The 26,256-nt window shown below is 41.1% G+C and overlaps 1 protein-coding gene across 4 annotated transcripts in view; it reads right to left on the reverse strand.

Moving 5' to 3' along the window:
• Positions 1-6,344: 6,344 nt before the first annotated feature.
• Positions 6,345-26,256, reverse strand: part of gstcd (glutathione S-transferase, C-terminal domain containing) — an 80,409-nt gene continuing 60,497 nt past the window's right edge. Inside the window, exons 9-12 of one of the 4 annotated variants that reach the window (XM_015943708.3) lie at positions 25,039-25,172; positions 18,836-18,866; positions 12,309-12,378; positions 6,345-6,761 (exon numbers count right to left, since the gene is read on the reverse strand). In XM_015943708.3, coding sequence (XP_015799194.3) covers positions 6,526-6,761; positions 12,309-12,378; positions 18,836-18,866; positions 25,039-25,172 — 471 coding nt within the window. In that variant the 3' untranslated portion in view covers positions 6,345-6,525. The remainder of the gene's footprint in view (positions 6,762-12,308; positions 12,379-18,835; positions 18,867-25,038; positions 25,173-26,256) is intronic. The other 3 variants (XM_015943710.3, XM_054744827.2, XM_054744826.2) reach the window with 3 other exon arrangements.

A 26,256-nucleotide genomic window follows, 5' to 3' on the forward strand; every position in this document is an offset into this window, starting at 1 on the left:
ACCAGCAAGGGACATACGGGCGTCATCTCTGTTTTTTTCTCTTCTTTTCTCTGCTCCAGATTCGTGTTGTCTCTTCATCATTGGCCCTTCAGCAGCGCCACGAGGTATCAAATAAAAACATTGTGGTGAAGGTAAAACAAACCTTTGGGCTGTACCATTACTCTGCAGGCGCGCGGGGAGGGGTGGGGAGGCGATGTTTGTAAATGATAAGAATAGCTATTTTGCCCAAATTTTGACTGACAGGCTACATTATTAAGAAAACACTCAACGGCTCAAACGGTGGGCAACTAATTTTGTATGTTTTCTGAGCAATATGCTACTGTAATAAAATCTCAACTCTGTAATAAGCCCCCCCCCCCCCCCCCCCGATAACGGGGCCCACGTACCTTGCGAATGGACAGCAGCGGCCCTGCTAATGGGACTTTAAATTTAACTTTACACCTGTGACAATGGGATAACAAAAATATGCAAGAGACGTTTTTTTCTCATGAGGAAGTTACGAGAAACATTAGTTTAGAGGTGGGAATGAGGTACGAATTTATTTCTCTGAAATACATAAACACAATGTATGTAAACAATAGTAAATACACCATTGTAGATCAGAGACATGACTGCAATAGAGGCAGGATACCCCCAGAAAAACATTACGCTTTCTGTTGCCCTGGTGGGGAATTACTACACTCCCCAGACAACAAAGAAGTCTGAAAACGTAAACAAATCAGGTTTTACGGACCAAAAATGTTGGTTGTAAAAGCAGACGGGAGGCTAATAAATGTTAAGCAGCCACTGCTGCATAGACTGGTGCTACACAGAAACAGCAGAAGGAATTAGAAGAGAAAGAGTGTTCTTCTGCTAAACTAACAAGGCAGACAGAATAAAGTTACAATCACGCGTAAAACTATCCAAGCTTGGTTTAAATTTGAGTTCCTCAGAGGTTTTCTCTTTGAGCCAATTATATTTCACTCTAAAAGAAAAAAGTCAATGTAGTCTTCTTGTGGAGCTCCATTTTATAGCCTAAAACAGTCTGGACGTGCAGCTTGTCTTTTGAAACGAATGCTCAACGTGGTTCTACAAGAGTCAGGATTTATCATAATAAAGTTTCCTGCACTGATAAAAGAAGGTTTGAGCTAAGAAAAGTTGCATTTCATCTATTATCAGATCCCAGCTTCCATCAAATCTCTCACAAAAAAAAAAAATTAAAGTAGGCATTGAAAGCAGTAAAATTTTTTAATTTGGACGTTTAAATCATTGATGAAGAAGAAAAAGAAAAGCTGTGTTTCTCAACGGAAAATAAAACAATGTTTCTGTGGTTTGGGTCGGACCACTTCCTAATGAAGCTCTGATGTAAATGAGTCATTTTATTGTGTTCTGCAAGATGGATTTAATGAGAACTCATAGGAAGCAGTATTTAAACAGGATGTAAAAAAAATCTGATTTACAGCAGTAGGAAGGGCCTCATAAAACAGCAGGTAAGTGGAAAAACATATAAAACACACAACAGGTGTTATTTAATATTTAAGTTCTGTTTATTTGACAGGTATGCAAATCAGACAACCTTTGATGGAGCTGATAACTAAATAAAAAAAGCACAAGAGAAGAAAGGAAAGTGTGAGATGCCCAGCGGCCCCCTAGTGTGTGTGTGTGTGTGTGTGTGTGTGTTTTACATGGAGGTGTATTAGGTCTGTAGCTGCTGCAGTAGCCAAGGCAACATAAACAAGGTCAATGCTTGTCAAATGGGAGCGCTCATAATAATAGCTTTGGGGGGGTCTTAATATGGAACAATAAACTGTTTGTGGGCAATTGGTTACGAACTCAGCATCGAGCAAATGAAATGTAAAAGTACAAGTGGTGAGCAGAAATCTAAAATGTAATAACTGAGGTCAGCGTTGGAAGAGCTGCAGGTTTTTGTGATAATTCGATTTGTAAAAAAATGAACATATACATTTTGATGATGAAGATGATCTGCTAAACGAATGGCTCTGGTTATGCAGGCTTCATGACATTTCATTAGTTTAGTCTAGAAATCATCTTTATGGAAAACTGGTTTTATTCTGAGATTAATCAGTCAACTCCTCAAATAGAAAACATAATGAACTCCTAATAAAATGCACCATGATTCATCTAAAAGCACTCTGAGTCACGTGGTTCACCAATCAAGAACAAACTAAACATTTACATTCAAAGGACATTTGAGTCAGATGAGCTCAGTTAATACATTTGAGGATGTTAGACTATTTATGTTCTTTTGATAACATGTCTGTGAATAGTTTTTGTGATTGCTTCTTGTACTTTTTTTTGGTACCTGTGTTCTCTACATATACAAGCGCTGATCATAAAATTGGAGTATCACCATAAAGTTATTTCAGTAATTCCATTCAAAAAGTGAAACTTGTACATTGGACAAAATCATTACACAGAGACTGATATATTTCAAATGTTTATTCCTTTAAGTTTGATGATTACTGACAACTTATGAAAATCCCAAATTCAGTATCTCCGAATATTAGAATATAGTGAAAAGGTTCAATGTTGAAGACTCCTTGTGCAACACTCTAATACGCTAATTATCTCAACACCTTCAAAAGCTTTAAAATCATGGGGAAGACTGCTGACTTGACAGTTGTCCAAAAGGCGACCTTTGACACGTTGCACAAGGAGGCCAAGACACAAAAGGTCATTGCTAAAGAGGCTGGCTGTTCACAGAGCTGTTTCCAAGCACATTAATAGAGGCAAAGGGATGGACAAGATGTGGTAGAAAAAAAGTGTACAAGTAACAAGGATAACCCCACCCTGGAGACGGTTGTGAAACAAAAGCCATTCAGAAATGTGGGGGGGATTCACAAAGAGTGGACTGCAGCTAGAGTCAGTGCTTCACGAACCACCACACACAGACGTATGCAAGACAGGTTTCAGCTGTCGCATTACTTGTGTCAAGCCACTCTTGAACAAGAGATGGCATCAGAAGCGTCTCACCTGGGCTAAAGACAAAAAGGACTGGACTGCTGCTCAGTGGTCCAACGTTTTCAAGGTCCCAGAGTCTGGAGGAAGAGAGGAGAGGCACAGAAAATTCTTTTTTTTTTTTGGTGATGGGGGTGGGGGCACGTCAAAAGTCTGATGCTGAAAAGCCAGCATTTCCTGTGTGCATCACCACTGTGAAGGCAGGCAAATGGGCTCTCCTGCTACCTCAGCAGCCACCATATACACAAGACAGCAAACTGTCCATCTTTTTAAACAACCAGCTTCACAAGACAGAATGAGATATTCAAAACTGTGTGCACAACTTAGAGCAAAAATAATGAAAATTAAAGCTGCAAGCTGTGTCGTTCGGCCCTTGCAGCTCAGCGCCGCTCCTCCTGGCCGGCAGCCCGGTGCACCCGGGCACGTCCGCGGAAAAGAGACGTTGACCACCCCGACACCAGAAACCATGCATGCGTGGGTTTCCTCCGGGTACTCCGGTTTCCCCCACATATCACAACATGCCCTATAGGTTATAAATTGTAAGTCGCTTTGGATAAAAGTGTCTGCCAAATAAATAAACATAAACATGTATAACTTATAGTTTTATACAGGTAAAAACGTGTAGTGGAGATAAATCTACCTACATTTTACTTTTCAACACTTTGTTTTGTTTTCTTGTTTTTATTTAACTATTTTCCTATCCTGTCTCCTGTCTGCAGTAGCAGAGCGCTTCAGGCACAAATAAGACGGAAAATAGAGAACATGTGTGGACAAGAACGATCGTGTGCTAAATATAGATTTTTGGTTGCGCCACTTTGAGAATGGACCGTGTGCTGGAAGCAGCTGACTGGAGCGCTGTGCAACAACGCAGCGCTGTGCCGCTCTCTGTGCTCTCTGCTCAAAAGAGTCCATAAATTATGTAATATAGGTAGAAAACTTTTTTCCGGCTTCCCTGGATGTGCAGGATATACAGCTCCCCCATAATTCGATCCCTGCTCCTGGATGAAAAGCCGGACATTTTCATCAATACAAGAACCCCCAGTCCAGACAGAGTGAAAAGTGGACATGTCCGGGGAAAACCGGACGTAAGGTCACCCTAGTTTAATATAAAGCGGGAGATTACAGATAGGCCTACAATATTTTGCTCGTGCCCTTGCTGCCCTGGGCCCTTTAGAGTTTGCGGGCCCAGTTGCCCATATGGTTAATCCGGCCTTGAATGTGCTCACTCGTTCAAATCACTTTAACTCCGCCCACTTACAGCCTTTTGGCTCTAGATGACCCATGCAACGTTTGATTGATGCCAAATTAACAGAAAACTGCATTTGATGACCAAAGATGACCTCTATGGGATTTAGTTGTAAATGGTCACAGCGCCCCCTAGATGGGTTCAAACTTTATTACAGAATGGCGTTATACTTGGCTTTTGTCATCACGTGACATGTTGACTAAATTAGAGGGGACAATTATGGGCATTTCACCATAAAACATTAGACTTCCTGTTGTCAGGGGCGGGGCTTAGGTGATGTCAGCTGTCCACATTGTTCTTGTCTTGAGATGTGGCCAGTGATCACACAGACAAAGTTTGATATAGATATGATCATGCACATGGGTTTATTACGTCAAGTAATGTAATGAAGAAAGGTCAAAGTTTGAGGCTTAGCCACACCCACATCTTTCAAGTTATTTAAAATCCGATGGTTGAATTTTTCCCCCTGTCTTAAAGGTATATAACAGAGGTTTGAAAGCGATTGGTGAAAAGGGCGACAGGGCATCACTCTCCAAACGACGTGTGCGAAAACCACTAAATCGAGTACTTGGACCAAAATGGCCGACCTCCTGTGCGACTTTGCACTTGGCTCCAAGAGACTTTTTTTGTAGGTCCAGAGACACATTAGTGTACCAAATTTCGTAATCCTCGGTCAAAGCATGACTAGGATCACTCACCAGAAGTTTCGTGGCAATGTCTTCAGAAATGACGAAATGGGAGGCAAACGCATGGCCAAGGCGGTACGCCTGACTTCGCCGCGCCGCCACAGCCCCGCCCTCTTTTGAAATTTCCAATAAAGTGACACCAAAAAACCCCCACTTGTCTTGAGTTACCAGCTACAAATTTGTGGTAATTAGGTGAAATGGGGCGATTTAGGACCTATCACTAAAACTTGACCTTTTTGGTCCTGAGGGGGCGGGGCTTATGTGATCCGACCATTCAGTTTAGTTTGTGGCTGGATGCCAAATGACCACAGAAATTTTTGTAACTCTACTCTATTCGAGTTTGAAGTTATAGCTATTTATATTTTTTGGGTGAGTAGTCGAAATTCGAGGCCTGGCCACGCCCCCTCAGCATATAAGAAAAGTCAGTTTTATTTTTTCTATTTGATCGCCCATCCCTTCTGAGCAATTTCCCACAACTTTCGAGACGATTGTGCAAAAAATGATCGAGTAAATCAATCAGAACCGGACCCTAGAAACGGCCAAAATGGGGTCAAAATCACCACTTCAAACCAAAATGGCCGACTTCCTGCTTGATGTTGACCATGGTTGTAAGAGGCTTTTCTGTGCAGACTGTTGAGTACTACAAGTGTACAAAATTTCATAACTATACAACAAAGGTTTATGGAGGGGGGTATTTTTTACATTCTAGGGGGCGCTGTGGAGCTGGTTTTATTGCGATTTATTTGGGGACCTTTAAAATACAAAATTTTACACCACGTCTGACAAGTGTGCAAAAATTCCTGAGTTTTTGGGTATGTTAAGGCCTCCAAAAAGCCAATTTACTTGGTGGAAGAAATATAAACAGAGCAGATACAATAGGCCTTCGCAGCACTTTCGCTTCTCGGGCCTAAAAAGCAAGATTTATGTCCACGAAGTGGCTCTGAACCAGGCACCTAATCAAGCACACTGACCTTCCTTCCAGAATAATCAAATATTCATTGCTGCTGAATAAATTAGAGAATGCACACCCGTCTACATTGCTTCTTTAGCAGAAATAATCAGGTTCTCTTGGAAGCATGGCAAGCCCTCCATTTTAGCTGATGTGGTGGGAGTTTAAAGCTTATCTCCCTTCTCCATAGGCACCTTCTCTGTCCCCGTCTTTCATTAGGAACACACAGAAGTGGAGGGAAGACGAGACGGAGGAGATTCCACATCTCATTTTTAACTACAGATGAGTTTCCGAGCTCTGAATTTCTCCTTCAGTTAATCAGACGGAGCTGACTGATGAGTGCTTTCACAGGGAGACGCACACAGAAACTCAGCAAAAGTGGACGTATGGTGTGCTTCATTAGTAAAGTGGGTGTGAGGTTCCTGCTGCTTTCTGCGTGTGCTGACAGCTTGATCACACGATGTAACCAAAGACACAACCAGGACGCAATGAGGAGAGGACGTGGTTCTTCTACTCATGTTTATTAAAAGAAAGAAATCCCATACTTTTAGTTTATCATGAAAATAATTAAAGACATTTTTTTAACCATTTTCTGAGCCATTTCTTCTACAAACAGGTACAAAGAGGTAAAAATAAAAAAGCTAGTGATGATGAAGCCACAGGAGACAGATGCTTGGCTACTTCAGCTAACTCTGATTATCCTGGAGACGTTCAGCTGGACACTCACAGCTCCGATTATGCACCAACGTTTCCAGCTGGCTGCTTCCGATTTCCTGTGCTATTCCCTGCGGTGGCCTTCCCACCAGCATGTTGTTCTTTGTTGAACAGCTCTCGGGCTCCATAGTCATCACTTGCACCGTGTACCCATGAGCCTCTGCTGCCCACGATCGATCCAAGTCTACCAGGCCCATGCAATGTTTACCTGCAGTCAAGGAAAACACGACAAGGACAATTTACTTAAAAACTGTAAACACATTTATATTATATTATATTTATTTTGCAAATGCTTTTATCTAAATCTTTTTGATCTGTGGGAGGAAACTGTCATATCTGAAGAAAGCCAACACTTGCATGAGAACATGCTAACTCCACGCAGAAAGATCGGCACCCTTCAAAACAGCCACAACTGCACCACCAGAGCCCTGCAGAGCTATTTCTCACTTAGGCTTTTTATATAATAAAGAGAAGAAATGAGACTCTGAACTTGGGCAAAGATGATCAGATTTAGTGATTTATCTTTATAAGCAGTGAGAACTATTTCACATTTTAAAGGCCAGTAACAACATTAATTTATTTAAAAAAACATTTTGTGATAAGATTATTATTTCTATATAATATAAAGAACAGTCAAACACCACTGTAAGCAATCAGCTGGCTGAATCTGACCTTGTTTCATCACTATGGTAACACAAGTTGATCTCACAACGTGCCTGTGATATTTTTTACAGTTTCAGATTAAATCGACTCCTTTAATTCATCTTTTCCAGATGAAAAAAATATGCTAGTTTTATACACAATATTTAAAAGCAGCGTATTGAATTTTAAGAGACTTTACATGGAAACGTTCACTGTTTTTTTTTGCATGTTTCATTTCCAACTCCGACAGCTAGGTGGCAGCAGATGTTACCGATTTCATTCCAACAAAACAATTCAATTCAATTCAAAAATACTTTATTAATCCCAGAGGGAAATGGATTGCTGTAGTAGCTCAAAATAATAATAATAATCAAGTCATCAAAGAGTTATTGTATATTACAATGGCTGTTGGCAGGAAGGATCTCCAGTAGCGGTCAGTGTTGCAGCGAAACTGAAGAAGCCTCTGACTGAAGACACTCTTCCATTGTTGGACAGTCTTGTGAAGAGAATGCGCAGGTCTCTGGCACTCCGGCCATGCATGTGCAGTGAGCAGCCTCAACCCTCCCATTGGAGCTCACAATGACCCATGGCTGTAATGCAGTTTCATTCAGTCGTTGTGAGTGCAGGACCTTAAACACACAAAAATCACTTTTAATATTAAGTCTGTAATTAACTAAGGCAAATATAGATGGGTTGGCTGTACATGCAAATCAAAAACTGCAACAAGGAAGTTGTTTAGAAAGTAATCATGTTCAGAGCGACTTACCTTTGTCTTAATGACAACATACTCGCAGCGTGGAGGCTTAAAGATGGACAAATCTTGCACCCCGATGTTCGTGAATTGGATGTGGGCCTCCAGGGATTTATAATTCTTAAACTGCTTCGCTGTGTATGCGCTTACTCCACAGACAAGGTATGCGAAGATATCGGGATAGGACAAAGGCGGAAGATCGTCTGAGTTACCACTTCACTTCGTTATTTCATATGGGTCCACATTACCGAAGCAAGCATTTTTTTTCAAAGTACCTTCTCTTGGCGTCTGGGCACAATCGGTCGTGATACAGCCCTTTTCCTTTTGTGCTGATTTTGAGCATGATTCTATCACTCCCGATTCCAACACTCCAACACTGTGTGCTTGTTTAGCTCTCTGGCCAACTGTCATGGCGCCACGATCCCACAATGCACTGCGTCGTGACGTCAACTCCAAAGCCCTATTCCATGTCTCCCTCCTTGAAGGCTCTTTTTTTCTCATTTAGCAGATTCTTCAGTTCACTGGTGATCCAGGGTTTGTTATTAGCGAAGCAACTCACTGTTCTGGTGGGTATGATGTTGTCCACACAGGAGTTTATATAGTCAGTGACACATCCAGTCATGGCATTGATGCACTCTTCATATCCTTGGCAGACAGTCATCCAATCTGTGGTCTCAAAACAACCCTGCAGGGCCTCTTCAGCATCCTGGGACCATTTTCTCACAGTTCTTCTTGTCACAGGTTGCCTCTGAACAAGTGGTTTGTATTCTGAGCAGAGAAAAACAAGATTGTGATCTGACTGTCCTAGAGGAGGTCTTGTTTTGGACATGCAGGCATTCTTTACATTTGCATAACACAAATCCAATGTCCTTTTTTCTCTGGTGGAGCAGCTTGACAAACTGTTGAAATGCTGGAAGTGGAGCAGAGAGCGAGGCATGATTCACCAGATATAGCCACAAATGCATTGGGGTGCTGGGTTTGTAGCTTAGCGACAACGGAACTGAGGGCATCACATGCACTTTCAGCAATGGCTGAAGGTGGAATATAAACGGTTGCCAAGACAACACTGGTGAACTCTCTTGGCAAATAATATGGGCAACAACTTACTGCCAAGAGTTCAACATCTGGGCTGCAGAGACGACATTTCACTGAAACATGACCTGGATGGCACCATCTGTTGTTGACAAGCACTGCCACTGCCACTCCATCTCCTTTTCTTTTCCCGCTCCTCTTCAGATCTCTGTCTGCTCGTACAGTCAGGAATCCTGGCAGAGAGATGCTGGAATCGGGGATATGGTCCTGCAGCCACGTCTCAGTGAAACACATAACACTGCACTGCCGATACTCTGGCTGAGTCCTTGAAAGGGCTTGGAGTTCATCCATCTTGTTGGCCAGTGATCTCACATTGCCCATTATGATCGATGGAAGAGATGGTTTGAATTTTCTCTTTCTCTGTCTCGGTTTTGCTCCCGCTCTGCACCCACATTTGAGCTCATTTGGGATTTGTGGCTTCAGTTGAGGTATTATTTCAGCCTTTCCAATGTTAATCAGCTGCTCCCGGTTACGCATGGGTTACGCATCATAACAAATACTCAAAAAGTGAAAAAATAGCAATAAAAATTCTCTAAGCTTCACAGCACCAGAAACAGAAAAGTAAAATGTCCAAAAAAATAGTTTTTCTTGAGAAACTAGAAGAAAAAATGTCCAAAAAAGGGCAAAACTTACATATAGTCAACAGAGCTACTCCAACATGCAGCCACCCAGAGCAGTGCAGTTACGGAATGACACCTCATGATGAAAGTGGATGTGTTTTGGAAGTGTTTTTCCTGAGTTTTCCAATTAAATTCAGTCTTAAAAATATTGTCTGGCTTTTAGTGTTGCGAAATATCATTTCTGTATTTTCATAAATATTGCATCACAACAATCTTGTCAATACACTACCTAAATTGATATTGTGACTAATTATTAGTGGTACTGTTGGTAGTAGTAGTAGTAGTAGTAGTAGTAGTAGTAGTAGTAATAACATTATTAAATTTTGAATTGTCAAACAAAACCAAAACCGTGAGCCAGTATGTGCTAAAATGACCCTTTACAGGGCAAATGAATTGTCTCTCAGGCCCCTATCGTCCTCTGTGGGCAGACTATGGCATTTGCAACTTCAGAGTGGCGGACCGATTTTTAGGACTTGGAAAATAATTTAGGTGACATGCCTGTCGCTGCAGTCTGCTTCCAGCATGTTTCCTGTATGTTTTAGATCATGCACACAGCTGATTTGTTTAATTTAGTGATTAATCGCTCCTGCAGACACTAACAAAGGCTGGGGAGACATTTCAGCTGTTAGATTAAGGTGTTAAAATGACGAACACATGGTGAGGAGATAAGTTTTGCTTTTGGTTCTACTAAACAACCACTAGGTGGTGCTAAAAGCAAGCCAAAACTACATAGTCTCCCTTTAAAAGCTATTTTTAATTAAAAATAATCAAATATTTATTTTGATGGGCACAACACTGGGTTTATGTTTACACAGGGTATACGATTCACATGAACGTTATATTTGGCTTCATAAACGGCAATTTTCGGTGAAAATCGTCAAGTTTGCAAGTATGAGACAAACTTATTTTAAATTCATGTCAATGCTAACCAAATTTAAGACTTTACTAAATCAATTTTAGACTTTTAAAGAATTTTAAGGTGCTAAATTTTCCTTTAATCAAATTCAGGACTTTAAAGACTTCAAGACCCCGCAGATACCCTGTTACATCTACCAGCCAGTAGAGGGCACCACTGCCTAACAGTCCACTCGGCACAGTGAGGCTGTGGAAAATGGCGGACTCGCCAAGTCAAGTGGTGGCTTTTGAGCTCAGAAGATGTCGTTATCCTTCTCAGAAGTGAAGCGACCATAAGTGATCTAAAAGCAAAGTGAGTTTAGGTGAAGCCTACAACAGATGAACCCAAGTAAAAGATTTCAGGTATCCCAATGGCTGGAAACCTTGTTCTATTGTTGCAACTACAACCTCCACAAGGGTTTTGCTTTGATGTTCGTGTTCCATATTCCACCTTTAACTTAATTATAATTTTTTTAACTAGTCTTCATTGTGGAGGTCTTTAAGGTCACACCTCTGTATAACCTTCATTCTATAAAACAACGGTTGGGTGACTGACGGCATTTTTTGCAGCAGAAACATCAAATGATGCTTGAACACACACTTTTCATAGTTCCTAGTGTCGAGCATGCCATCACAAAGACAAAATGGACATGTTGGCTTAATGGTCAAAGTCAGACTAGCATGGTAAAACAGTGTTGGTGTGAGAGACTGAGATCAGTGAACGGATTGAGAGGATAAGGCTCAGTCTGACAGCTGGTGTCAGGTAGGAGGAATAAAGGCTTCAGACTGACAAGGCATCAGGGATCTTTTTGATTCAGAGGGAGGTTCTGTTAACTGGAGACTTGCGCTCTGGGTGAAGAGAGAGTACTTGACGTAATAAAATGCTGTACTTCAACACAGCAATGGAGGATTCTCACACTCCTCAGAATCTGATCTGGCAGATGTTCGTTGCAGCTGTTCGGCCATGCTGTAAATTACTCCTACAACGTTTTAACACTTGTCATGGGTTGAACCTTAAAAAAAGAAGATGGGTTTTCTTCAATGTCTTCACACTTGTTCCACATTTATTAACTGTTTGGGTGCTTGTTATGCCAACATTTGAAGGAACGGTTAGATATGTAAGGATATGCCTCATCATGGAGTTAAAAATCTAAACAAAAATAAGTTTTAGATTTTCTTTGGTCATGAACATGTGTAAACTGATCAGAAGGGTTGCATTACATCATGCATAACAAACCAGAAAAAGGTGCATTATCAATGTTTCACAATGGAAACGACTGATTTTGAACAAGTGGAATATTCAGTGGTTTTCCAGTGGAAAACGTTTTTGCCTCATGCAGTTTATATCTTTAGTTCTTGAATGACTACAACAGGAAATGACATGTTGCTTTTTTGATCTTTTAGCCTGCAACATGGTGTCAGATAGGACAGGCAGTTATCAGGCCTGGGTTTAATAAAAATTAAACTTTCTTTTAATGAAATGTGTTTTAAACAAACATTTTTTGGGCTTTCATGAGTTTATTAGGTTCTTTTCTTTTGACTTTACTTGCAGTGATTTGGTCATTGACGGATGTTTTAAATGGTTTTTCAGATAACAGATACATTTGAACAGATTTATCGCAAACAAAACAATATTTGCTGAACTACTTGAAGTGCCAAAAACACAACCATGCTAACTTTAAAAAACAAGCTAAACATAACTGGAACAAAAGGTCGTTATTTCAGTAATCCTATTGCCTGGAAATAATAAGTGTACCAATGAGGCGTCTCTCAGGTGGGAGCTGGACGGCAGTTTGGTCGGCAAAACGGCAGAGAATCATGTGCTCCTGGTAGAAAACAGAAACAAACAAAAAAAATTAAAAACACGAGGAGCCCCTCATTACCATGCTTTTGGGAATACATACATATATACATACAGACCTGCAACCACAATAAATGCGCAATCAAGCATTAGAGGAAATGAGTGGGACTAACAGCTTAACTCGTGCCCATCCTTCTAATCTCTGCATCTGCTTGTGTCACCAGTACAGACACAAAGCCAGTTTCAGCACACACTGACCAGGAAGAAGGCAAGAAAACATTCTCAGGAGATCTCACAGCTAAGTGTTATCAGCAGGAATTCAAGCCAAGAAATGTAAAATCTCCATTTTAGCCTCATTAGCACAGCAGCAGTAGCAACTTTGGATTTCCAGACCTACTTTAGTCAAATTTGCACAATACTTTTTACTCGGGACAGAGATTAAGGAGCTCCGTTTTACTTCTCTAATCGCCTTCTCTGGGATGCTGTGGATTATTAGATTATGTATTCTAATATGGCATATCAGCACACTTTCATAATAATCCAACACATTTGTTATGGCCACCAGCCTGGCCTCTTCAGGTGCAGGAGCCAGGATCACCCAGCCCTGATGATCCGCCCGACACCGCCCCTCCTCCTGCTTTCCTCCAGGCTGCTGACGAGCACAGCTGAGCTGAATCCCTCTGATGACCCACACCTGCAATAAAAAGGCTGTGCCTTCAGCAGTCTAGGAGGCAGCAGTGCAGGGCTTCTGCTGTCTTCCAGGCCTTGTGTTGTTTTAAACCCCTTTGAATTGATGAGTTTTAACTTTAAAGTTTTAACTCTGAGTTGAGTTTTTACTAAAAAGAAAATGCTAGAACTCTGAGTTGATCCAAAGGGATCTTAGGCCTAGTCCACATGTAGCCGGGTTTTTTTTTTTTTTTTAATGAATATCCGCCCCTCCAAAAACTTGCATCCACACCACCTCGTTTTAAAAAAAAACTCTGTCCACACGTACCCGGATAAATACGTTGTTAAGGACATGCCAGACCTGTAGGTGGCAGTACTTCCCCCGTTCTTAACCTCGTCCTTCGTCTGTGGTCTTCCGCGAGGAGCAGTAATTCCTCTTGCAAAAACAAACAAGCAAAAAGCGCTTGGACAATTGATGAAGCGAGCGCAGCTCTGAGGGCATCCATGCTGTCGGCTAGTGTAAACACAGGTCGCACACGTGATGTCAGCATTTTTTTGTCGCGGAAAGTGACGTTGTGGACCTTAAAACTCTGGTTTTGTCCGTCCACACGCAGACACCCAAAACGGAGAAAACGCAGATCTTCACTTCGGCCGGAGTTTTTAAAAAGAACCGTTATCATGTGAAAAAACTCCGTTTTCGTGTGGATGACAGGCCAAAACGTAGAAAAATATATACGTTTTGGCAGATCCCCGGCTACGTGTGGACAGGGCCTTAATGATCTCTGGTTTTGGGATTTTAAAGGTTAAGTCTGTTCTGGTTTTAAGACTTTTATCAACTTTGTGGATTTTAAAACACCTTCAGTTTCGGTAAAACTTTTAACTTTTTAACCAGGCGTTTTAATTGTTGAAAAGTTGTATTAACGGTTAACCTTTTTGAGAATTTTCTGTTTTACATTATTTTAATAATGCTCACCATCTGTTTGCACTTGTTTTTAGAACCTTTTATAACAATTAAATCCATTTTAATTCCACTGTCATGTTTTTTGTATGTTACCCCTCCTTCCCATTTTAACAGCACATGTCAGGGTTGTAACATAAACGGGGGCTTGTCCGGGATTTTTAACTACATCAGACCATGAAGGAATGTACAATCCCCCGATGGTGACATTTTAATGGTGTTTTATTTGTTTTAAGCAACAGATGGCTGCGTGGATGACTGGCAGGTGCTGCTGGAGGTCCCACCCCCGCCGGAGGATCCACTGCTGGATGACCTCTCAGCCTACGAGCCTGATCCAGCCGAACATGAGGAAAGGAGATATTGGATCCAGAGATGACCCCCGCAGGCAGGCTCAGAGGCTTTCCCTCTTTGGCGAGAGACCTGTTTGTTTTACCTAGTGTTGCGGTGAGGAGGGTAGTGTTGGTGTCCCTTTGGGCACCATCTCGAGAGCACCCCAGGGAGTCTGGGGGATGTGCTAGTCAGAGGCCTTCTTCCAAGCTCTGCTGGTTTTGTGCTCAATATGCCCCCCTCCAATATTCTGCATGAAGACTTGGGATTCAGATAGCCTGTGTTATTGTTTGTATATCTGGGGCTCTCTTCGCTTTAAAATGTGATCCTTGCTTTTAAAGAAAGTTTTAAAAGTTGGTATTGTTGTGTTTCATTAACTTTTATCCTTTCAATAAAGCCAAGCCAAGAAATGTAAAATCTCCATTTTAGCCTCATTAGCACAGCAGCAGCTTTGGATTTTCAGACCAACTTAAGTCACATTTGCACAATGCTTTTTACTCGGGACACAAATTAAGGAGCTTCGTTTTACTTCTCTAATCACCTTCTCTGGGATGCTGTGGATTATTAGATTATGTATTCTTATATGGCATATCAGCACACTTTCATAATAATCCAACACATTACATTACATGGATGATGTGACTGGGGTTTATAAAGAAACAGTGGTGAAATCTGATGTTACGATCCCACTGGGATGTTTAGTGAACAGATAAGGCCTGAAAATGAGATGATTTCTACTGATGCATCACAAATCTGTCAGCTCAAAAGCTCAATCTCTGGCACGATTACTTTTACACAGAAACTTTAACTCTGTGCCTCCAAACTTCCTAGCATTAACATCAACAGCCAGACTCACTAACGAGCCTCCTGTGGAAGTTTTTGCTTATCGGTCAAACCTCCTCCTGCAATCATCCTACCTGCTAGTCTATATTAAACGTCATTAGGTTTTGTGACAGGGATCCTACCTGTAGCTGTTCCTTTTGCTTGTAATTATTTTTAACAGCTATTTTTCTCATTTATGTCCCTCTAAGAAACAGCCAAGCACAATGCAAGAGCAGTTCCTGGTGTGAAATATGAACATCCCCGTCAGCTCTCCAAACGCAGCTCATGAACCCGGGTCATTTATTTCCAAACAAAGGACAAGCTTCCTCATTTTGCTTTTGCCTTGTTATGGTTCATGTAACAAGTGACTCAGACTGGCTGTAAGTCATCTCTACAACTGCCTCGGCTTTAATTGATGCCATTTTTCACACGGCGGGGTAAAATGCTGAATGCAAGGCCACAGAGCAGCTCCTTAAAGTTTGCGTTAAGCACCAATACCTCACACCATTAACTCTTTATTCCAGAGCCATTTGTCAGAGCGCTGCCACTCGGTTTGACTATATAGCTCCAGAAGGGCAGATATGGCTCTGGTATAAAACAACACAGCCTATGTTTCCTCTAAGTGTTGTCTGGAAGGAGAAAAGCACACAGACAAAATGTCAAACACAGCTAGTGAAAGCAAAACCAAAGAAGGTGACCGATGAGATTTCGAGCTCTACTTTAAAGTGACAATAACGTCTTTAATGCTTCAGAATGAATAGAGACTTTTTCAGCTGCAAAGCCACATGTTTAGTTCTCACTACAAGAACTGTATGTCACTGTATGACTTTTGTACAAAGAGTAAAACCTACCATCTCCTGATAATGTAATATTCCCTCTGTCATTTAAGCCTATAAATATCAGCTGCACAGACAAAAAATTAAAGAAAGTTGGTTGGATGTTGTGACATGTCAGCTTGAGGTTGTGATGGTTAGGACCTGCAGCTACTTTGCACAGATTTCCCCCTAGGGGCTCTGACATGTCCCATACATCACGCTGGGACAGCCACTCCCAAAGAGCAGCAGCCTGTCTGTGCTGAGCGATAAAAGAGCTGAGTGGCTGCAGGGGGAGAGCCGGCCCGTGTAAGGGCCTGCAGAATATTTGTTACCCAGACAGTGATTTGTGTAGATATCTCATTAAATCTGAGTTACTGTCTGAGGTTAAAAAAATAATAATTGTTTAAATGTGTTTTGAATTTTTTCACTTTTATGGGAATATTTTGTCTGTTGCTATATTCCCCATAGTTAAATAAAAACTATTTGTAACCAGCCCAGTCAATATCCTGATCTGGCAGTACTCTTTTAGCTTTAGCTTGGCATAAAACAATGTAAGTGAATGGTACCAACTAGCCTTGAGTGTGAAAGCGTCATTAAAATTACTCAATAATGATTTTAATCTGCTTGGTGATCTCAATAATCGTAATGACTGCAAATGAAAATAATGAGTAACACAAAGGATTTAAAGGCATACAACAGACAACATTTTACTTTTGGGTGAAATATCCCTTTAAGGTTAATTGTATATGAATATTTATGTGTTAATTATTGTTGATAAAAAATTATAAGATAATCATGCACTGAAGCAGGTTCAGCTTTTCGTGAGATTAACATCTTAATTTTAAGAATGAGATTCATTTTTATAACAAATAATTATATCAAACCTTAAATGTGTACAGACATTTTCTTGTAAAGAGGAAACGTGCATTTAAAACAATTTAAAAGATAAAAATTATGTCTAAAAACCTCAGCCAATAACACGTTTCGAACTGAAAGCACCTACTGGACCATCTGGTTGTTGGTCTCGCTGAGCCACTGTACTTTCCTGGGTCCTCCGTTCATTACACACTTGCATATTTTGCAACAGAAAACCACTGGTGTGAGAGGTTCTCCGCTCAGTAATATCAATACCAGCCAGCTGCTACCACTTTAACTTTAGGACAAACTACCAGAGTCCCAAAAGGAAAAACACTATGTGAGTGGTGATTTGCACTATCTTGTATCCTACGGCATTGCGAGTTTAGGGTTTCGACAGAAGCATCTCAGGGACAATTCCTAAGGGGGTGGGGTTAGTGTTCTACGACTGTGTTTGCGTTCAAAGCTTAGTTTGTATGCAGATTCACTAAAACAGCTTCAAGTACATATTATTTTACACACAGACGTAATGTTTTGCTTGTTAACCTGCACATTAATGGTTTAATCAACCCTTTTATAGTTAGAATCATTATGAAATGCAACAATGACTGTTACAAAATAAGTAATCTCAGTGATGAGGTCCTGCCCCAAGTGGAGGAGTTTAAGTATCTCGAGGTCTTGTTCACGAGTGAGGGAAAACTGGAGCATGAGATCGATGGGCGGATTGGTGCTGCATCTGCAGTGATGCGGGCGTTGTGCCGGTCTGTCGTGGTGAAGAGAGAGCTGAGTCAGAAGGCAAAGCTCTCGATTTACGTTCCTACCCTCACCTATGGTCATGAGCTTTAGGTAGTGGCCGAAAGAACGAGATCGCGGATACAAGCGGCCAAAATGCCGCAGAGTGGGCTCTCCCTTAGAGATAGGGTGAAAAGGAGTAGATTTGCTGCTTCTCCACATCGAGAGGAGCCAGTTGAGGTGGCTCGGGCATCTGGTCAGGATGCCTCCTGGACGCCTCCCTGGTGAGGTTTTCTGGGCACGTCCAACCGGGAGGAGGCCTAAAGGTAGACCCAGGACACGATGGAGGGACCATGTCTCTCACCTGGCACGGGAACGCCTTGGGATTCCCCCGGAGGAGCTGGCCCAAGTGGCTGGGGAGAGGAAAGTCTGGGCTTCTCGGCTACTGCCCCCGTGACCAGACTCCAGATAAGCGGATGAAAATGGATGGATGGATGGACTGTTACAAAGTCCACCCTATCAAAGCCCAAACACACAGTAAGTATTGATTACTGATATTCATTATTTGACTTACAACATAAACAATTTATTAAAATTCAAACTAGCTATGCTCAGACTATTTCTTTCAAAAGTCCTAACACTCCAGTTAAACATGTTTTTGCTGTCATGTTTAATCAAACTAATGAATTATATCTTATTGTCAACAATAAACTGGCTTTGAAACTAATGTGCAGACTAGCTCATTGCTGTTGGCTTGTTTCAGATTTATCATTCCTGTTTCTGTGTTTGCTTACTGTTGACAGTAGGAGAATACTTTCACCTTTCAGCGGGTCATTGAGGTCGGGTTCAAGCTCATCAAACTAAAACGTGAAGATTTATTACCTCAGATTCCATCAACTTTCATTTGACAGGCGGCATCTTTACTAAGTGGTAAACTGTAGACAGTAACCCTAACCCTACAACAACAAACATATTTTGCAATAAATATAAAAACCTAAAGGCATACCTGCAAACTTATCACTTTTTGGCGAAAATCACCGTTTATGAAGCCTTCTGTCAGGTTTCAGCCATGGGTTTTAGTCCCTCTTATAGAAATCAACCAGAAAAATGAGGGGACTCCTCTTGTTCACAACCAAATCTTTGTTCTAGTGTGTTAGTCACGTGTCATTTGACCATCACAGTAGTTGCCACCTTTTTCACACACTCCGAGTTTGCAGGTATGTAAAAGTATGAGTACATTTTACTTTATATTAAATGCAAATTAATAATAAATGAGTGAAGAAGTTTGGTCACATTTAAAAACGTACCTTGTGTGTAAGAGTCTCCTGGAACCTTTTGCTGTAAAAACAGAAAATTAGATTTTAAAAATGCAGTAAGCACAAAAAAGTGTTTCCTAATAGGCGACACGGGAATATGTATAGGTGTATGGGCGTGTGTATTTGATGAGCTCACAATTTAAAAATGGTATAAACTTAAGGTAGGGTAAAATAAAGAGAATCCATTTTACTCAAAGTCAAATCTTGGAGGAATATTTTCCTTTGAAGCAGACACACTTGTGATTCTGTTACACTGTGTTGTTTGTTCAAGCCCAAAGAGTTTTGAAAAGACATCAATCTGTAAATAATCTTGCAGATTCTCAACCAGACTTAAAATGAATCCATGTAACTTTCCACCATTCCCACAACATGATGCTTCCACCACCGTGCTTTAATGAGACGACACTGAAGTCCTTAAAAATACCTTTGCAGTTCGTATGTTTATGGGGTGACGATGGCAGGGATGAAAGTTCACGTTTCATCTTTTGCAATTGTTGTGTCCATGGGTAAGACCTTTCACACACTTTGTCTGCTGATGGTGGTCGAAGTGACCAGTGGCGCCAATGTTTGGCAGCCTCACTTCTGTCCGTGCACTGCAGAGCAGCTGTGGCTACACTGAAGCTCATCACCATCAGTGTGTGAATTTGTTTGTGGGTGAATGACTGGTTAGTTGTAAAGTGTCCTGGGGGATTGTAGAACCCTAGAAAGCACTATATGAATGCAGGCCAGTTACAAGTTTCTGTGCTCTGGTTTCTGCTGGTTTGATTGTGCTGCTTTAAATGACAGCTTCATAATGTTGAACAATTGTGTTTAAAAGAAGGATTTCCAACATCAAAGCAAATCTGTAAGAAAACCACCCAATGTTTGGCCTTACAGTTCCTACCTTCAGTCCTCGGGTGCCTCATCCTGCAGCTTTAGATTTTTCTCTGCTCTAACATTCCTGATATCAATAAATGGACCATTAACAGGCTTCAGTAGAACTTGCGGACATTCAGAAGAGGAACTTCAAACATTGGCTGCTGTGTGTGGAGTAGAGAGACAAATCTAAAGCTTTTAGGATAGTGCGTTAGTGTGCCTTAAACTTAATTAAATATCTGAAACTCCCATTGAATTTAATATTTTACTTCTGGGCAGCAACAAAGAACAAGACTTGTTTTTTTTTATTCTTTTTTGTTCAATTTAAAGGCGCATTATGTAGAAATGAAGTAAGAATGACATCCTGTGGTAAAATATGGTTACTGCAATCACTTTAAACAACGTTGGACCTTTTTGCTGGCCATAGTCAAATTATAAGTGTCAGCGCTGCAGTATTAGTTCGCAGGAGACACGGCAACCCCACACTCACTGATGGTAAAAAGTTACGACCATCCTTCCTTTGTTTTGAAAGGAGAAAAACTGACAATCCCCTTAGCCAGCTGGATATGAAATATGTTTCAGTAGAACCTTCCTTCCAGAACTGGTGAAACATCCGACTCTTTTCAGATTTTCTCACTATAGAATTCTCACTATATTCTCACATAATGCACCTTTAAGGGGTGGTGACCATTTCAGAAACCACATTTATGATCTGACGCACTTAAAGTGGCAGTGTGTAGTTTCCTGCCACTTGGGGGCAATGCATACATACATCTCAGGGTAGTTTTACACCATATCTTCCTGACTGTTGCTAGCAGTGGCAGCTGGTGAATATTTTTTCTTGGGGGGGGGCGCAATATACCAGGTGTGCAGAAAACAGCATGCTAGCTGAGAATTGAGTGACCTGGAAGGTGCAATGAATAATGAGGTTTTTAAATAGATTTGTACTAGTAACATGTTTCTTATCCTTTTGCTTCCTTACAAAATGATGGTTTATGGGCAAATAAATAAAATAAAGGTGCTCATGTTATGAATGTATTAAAAATAGCCTCATCGCTCATAATTCTAATAATTCCGTCTGAAATATGTGGTTGGAACAACTCTGATGCACTATCCACATATCACCATCAGGGAACACCAAATCACCATTTGTATGCATCACACCGACAGACGCTAACAGCAACATTGTTCCAAAAATGAGCTTAATATTTACCAATATATGCAAATTCAGCAAAAAACAAAAACAAAGCTCATTTCATGAAGTTAAAAAAATTTACTCCGTCCTAACTTTGCCGGTTTAAGGTTGTATTAATCCATGGTATAGTAAGTAAAACTAATCCACTTTTTTACATGCAGGAGATTGTTTAGAAGTCTCTGATGCCACATTCCATCATTTTCCTTCATAGTAACAAAACTCCACGAGGTGTACTCAGCTGCTCTACAACAACCAAGGACGGTGAACTGTGGAGAATTTCCGGTTCTGTCCAGCCCTGATCTGAGACTCTGCCCTGCCGGTCTTCTGCGCATCTCTTCGTGGGCGTTATACCGTGTGCCCAAAGGCTCTCCTACTGCTTGCATTAGGAGGGGGGATCCAGCGCACATGCGCCAGTTAGCGTAGGCCTATGGTAGAGATTACTGCGCCCAACAGTAACAGGAAATACGTCACAAGATGATTCGGTAGTGTTAAAAGTGTAAATAACATTTTTAAACTACACTTAAATGCCGATTACACAAAACACTTATAGTCTGTATGATGTAGAGATCGTTTAGTTTAATTTTCATGTTGTTTTTTTTAATATTTTGTGATTCCTATTCTCTTCTTCCTGTGAGACTGGTGGGGCGGCGCACTAGCGCCCCCTATGGACGAGCCGCCACTGGTCGCTAGTTTAAAAAAACATTACAGTTACTGTTACCCGTGGAGAAAAAAGCATGCAACCTCGACGTGACTCCTCAGAGTTTGATGTTCCTTTATGGTGTCAGATGGGTGCCAAAACCTGTGCACGCGTATTCCGCGTGCATGAGAGAATTCAAGTCGATTGTAGTTTTCTGGCGCTGTTCTTTCTGGATATGCTCGGGGGCTTGCGCCAGCCGATGACGATGGCAATGCAGTGACTACGGCAATACCACTCGGTCAAAATATACTGGATCTCTTTTTCAATTCTGTTCATCCCCATGTTTTGGAAATAGTTTAGCAGTTTTGTTATTAAATGTGTGATTCTTACTACCTAAATCTTTTTGAACATGGTAATGTAACGTTCGTAAGTTGTACGTTCAGCCAATCATCTAGTGTGATGTCATCAACATGCGCAGGTCCCCGAGCTGGCCAGACGGAAACATGGCGTCCCCCAAAGATGCTAGACCCATGTACTTCAGACCAGGTTTTTATGGTTACATGGTACAAATCCACCAATATTTTTTAATAACTGGACATTATTTTATTCATTTTAAACAACATTCCGGTGGATATTTCCAGATTATAGAGGTAAAAACTACTGATGGCTACTTTAAAGCTGACCTTTTGTTATTTTGTCTCATTTAATGTAGGCCTAGCCAACACAAACATAAGTATTGTTTCAAGAAAACTCTTCATTCGTGCAAAAAACACCAAAGACAGGAAACAAGGCTCAAAGCATAGGGTACAACTGCAAACACAGCAACAACATAAAAATGGAAATGTTTGGGGCTATTCTGTGACTTTAAAAAAATATTTATTTGTTGCTGTTTACAAAACAAACGCAAACATGAAAATTCCAGATTTTATTATTTCTTTAAACGCTTCTCTAGGGATGACATCTTTGGGTTTTTTAGAGCATAATGACTAAATATAGACTAGCCTATTTTACATCTTATTTTAATTGCAGATTCAAAAATCAAGAATCCGCAAAGAAGAGTGAATTTTATGCAGGCCGATATACGTCATATGTTAACTATGTCAGGTCAAAGGGGATGTGGATGCAGTGGTTGGTGGGAAAGATTAAAAAAAGACTTCAACAAATAAACCACGACTAGGAGGAAAAATCCCAAATAAACATACACGATCTCATTAGATGAATCACGTTCTCTCTGGGAAACAAGACCTTTCCTTACTGGTCAGAACACAGGAACAAAATCAGTTTGTTTGTCATGGATAGTGTAGTTTGTTTTGGTTAATGATTGGTGCTAATGAAAATTCAACAGGAAGCGTGTGGAAGGGGTTTTCTGGCCAGTCAGGTGGCACAGAGAGGAGCAGAACGTTTAACGTGAACATTTCAGGCTTTAATGAAATGGGCGGCTGAGTTTCACAGCTCATAAAAGCCTGCTTGGAAAGTCTGCACCTGCAGAATGTCCACATGAGAACCGGTACCTGGAACGTGACCTCAGGCAGAAAATACTAAAAGTGTCATGACTGACAGAGTCAGGCGGGGAGGTCCTTCATGCATACTGCCCTGCAGAAACACAGCTTCTTCTTGTTCATTAGAGCTGCAGAGTATTATTTTCAGGCATTCTTTACATTTGTGAGAAGTCAGGTAGGTTGATGAGTTAATTTAGCACCAACAAATTTTAACATAATAACAGTAAACCAACAAATACTAATCCTGTTTTAGGAAAAATCCACTTCCCACCTTTAGAAATTCTTATGGATTCTATTTTTGGTTGAGTCATTGCTGCTTGATTTCGAGGTCAAATGAAACTGAATAACTTGTGAACTCATACTGGTGGAGAGGTAGGATAACCAGGACTACTAAACACAGAAGTGACACAGAGAAGCAGATTCTCACACCCAGAGAATGCTGCTGTTAAATCAGCAAAAACTGTGTTTTTTTCCCCAGCAGAAGGAACTGAGAACCATGGAGACGTGCGCCTTCAGCCATACTACAAAAGCTTTAAAACGAGTCAACGGTTTCCAGGTGACCCTCAAACTCAATCTGATTGAAGATTTACAGTGGCACAAAGTTTTGGGAGTTTGTTTAGAACAGAAATTGGAAACAAACTGAAGCAAAAACAAATAATGATGCAGGGGATTTTCAAAGGGAGACTGGGGGGAGCTGCTAGAGACAGAATCATAGTACAGATGTGTGAAAAGGAACGCTTCTTTGCTTTTCACATACAAACCAATAAAACCAACTGCTTCCTGTTATATTTATTTGCACATATGATGAAAAAGAGCAAGTGTGGGATATATTGGTGAACTACTTTCAACGGATGCTTACAGCTGTGCTTTGTCATAAAGTAGTCCCAAGTCTAAAATGGCACCGGTGGGATGCTTTGTTACTAATTATTTTCACTTGTGTGATTATTTAGGTCACCAAGCAGAATTGGGATCATTAGTGAGTGATTTTAATGACCTTTTTTACTCACAGTGCTAGTTGGACCCATTCACTTACTGTGTTTTATGCTAAGCTAAAGCGAGTGGAGTAGAGTCGGGTCAGGAGAATGACTGGGCTGGTTACAAATTGTTTTCACCCCACTTATTTAACTCTGGGAAATATGCACACAGGCACAATTTCAGTTTTGGGTGGAATATCCCTTCAAGATGCCTTCTGCAACCCATCAATTAGCGACAAAGCGAAGAGTCAGCCGGCTTTGAGGGTCGAGTGTATGAAGAGTGGTCCATTTTATGCATTTGACATCAGAGACGATAAAACAGTTAAATCTAACAGAAAGCAATCTTCTAACGTGGACACTAAAGTAGGGTTGACTTGATGATCTTCCAGTAATCCTGTGAAGCAGCTTTGTTTTGAAGCAGTCACTCACATGAAGTAGTCCTAGCAGCTGTCTGCAGTGTTGTGACTCCTAAGCTATCATTGCATTAGCTCCACATCAACACTAATTAGATGCACAGCAGCCCCCTCAGCGTTTATTGCCTGTGCGTTCTGTCAGACAGCACCAACATTCGTGGTTATCTCTCTGTTAAACCAGATGTTGGACGTGTACAGACAGGAGTGTTTTCTTTCTGCTCCTCCCACTAGATTTCCATGCTGGTGTATTTATACTAGTCCTAACTGCCCCCTTTCTCCGACGCTGACAGCATGACTGAAAAAGTGAGGGATGGACCCCGCTGAGGAGGTGATGTGACACTCCTGCCTCAGATTGTCAGCGGTGCCGATAAGAGACAGGAGCTGCACAGAAAGCGGCGACGACGAGACAGATTATCAGTGTGTGAGAAGGAAATAGTGACAATGACTGTGAAAATGATGGAAAGCTAAGGCCATAAAAAGTAAAAATGTGGAAAGAAAAAAAGACGGGGAAGAGGAGAAGCTGCGTAAAACTGATAGGAAGTTAACAAGGAGAGAAAAACATTTAACAGAGAAGAGGCCTGGAGAGGTGACAGTGGAGAGGTGTGGGGAGCAGGCACAAACCTCTTGGGGAAGGTGAACTTGACGGCGTTCTGGATGAAGCCGTAGCAACAAGGACTAATGACAAAGGCGGCCCTTGCCTGGATGCAGCGTCCCAGCACCATGTCTGTTGCAACGCCACATGCATGGAGGGCCACCTGAGGTAGAGCAGGCAAAGTCAAACTCAGAAATGTGATACTTTAACCAAAACAATCCAAGTAATCTGGGTTCAAACATCCATTTTCCTTTTGATGCAGGGCTGAAACGGTTCACACTTGAAAGCACGTACTCGGTGCCATTGATCACTTCATTATGGCTACTCCAATTAAAAAGCATCTACGTTGTGCAGAGTGGGGCAGTTAGAGCAAATGAAATGTATCACTGCTGTTGGAGTAGAGGCACGAATGCACCAGTGTTCATGTGGAGTGGGTAACCTGTGTGTGGCGGTAAACATCTGTCAATACATCAGCACAGCTGAACATGGCTGACGGAGACTAAAAGACCTAAATCCTCAGTCCAAACGTCCTTCCAGACATTCTTCTTACGTAGGAATTATCATGACATCCTGAAATGATGATAAATGGTTTCAGATCATGAACGCTAACTGAAACATGAGGATTTATCGGGTCTGATAGGACAACTTCCACTGCAAGTCTGTAAATGACCTTGTTTCTATTCTTACAGCCTTTTTTCGTTGCTGCTCTTGTTTTCCAAGAAGTTGTCACTTTGGTGCCTGTGAGTCTGAAGGGACGCCATGTTGCCTTGGCAGCAGTGGCACCAAGCAGAAGTTCAGAGCAGGTCAGAACTGAACCAAATGGCTGGAGAAGATCCAGACGCTGCAAGCAGCATGGCTCGGTCGTCTCCCGGTTTGTCTAGACAGACGAGCTACGTGCTCTTCAAGTCTCCATGGTAGCTGCACTTGCTTATGATCACGCCTCAGACTGAACGGAGAAATCTGTTTAAAGGGTTCCACGCTCAACAAGTAAATGTTAAAAATAAAATACAATAATCTTTTAAAATACACCAGAAGTGTAAAAACAGAAAAAAGATTCAATCAAACCTGAAAACTATTTTAAACAAGACCCAGAGAATTTTTTTGTCTTTTACAGCATTTACTGTAATGCAGAAAAAACATTAAAAAATAAATAAATAAACATTAAAAAAAAAAGTAAGCAAATTTGTTCTGATTTATAACTATAAACCATAAAAGAGCCACCATCTTTCCCAGACATTAATTAGGTT

Source organism: Nothobranchius furzeri, chromosome 6, assembly GCF_043380555.1.
Source record: "Nothobranchius furzeri strain GRZ-AD chromosome 6, NfurGRZ-RIMD1, whole genome shotgun sequence".
Lineage (NCBI taxonomy): Eukaryota > Metazoa > Chordata > Actinopteri > Cyprinodontiformes > Nothobranchiidae > Nothobranchius > Nothobranchius furzeri.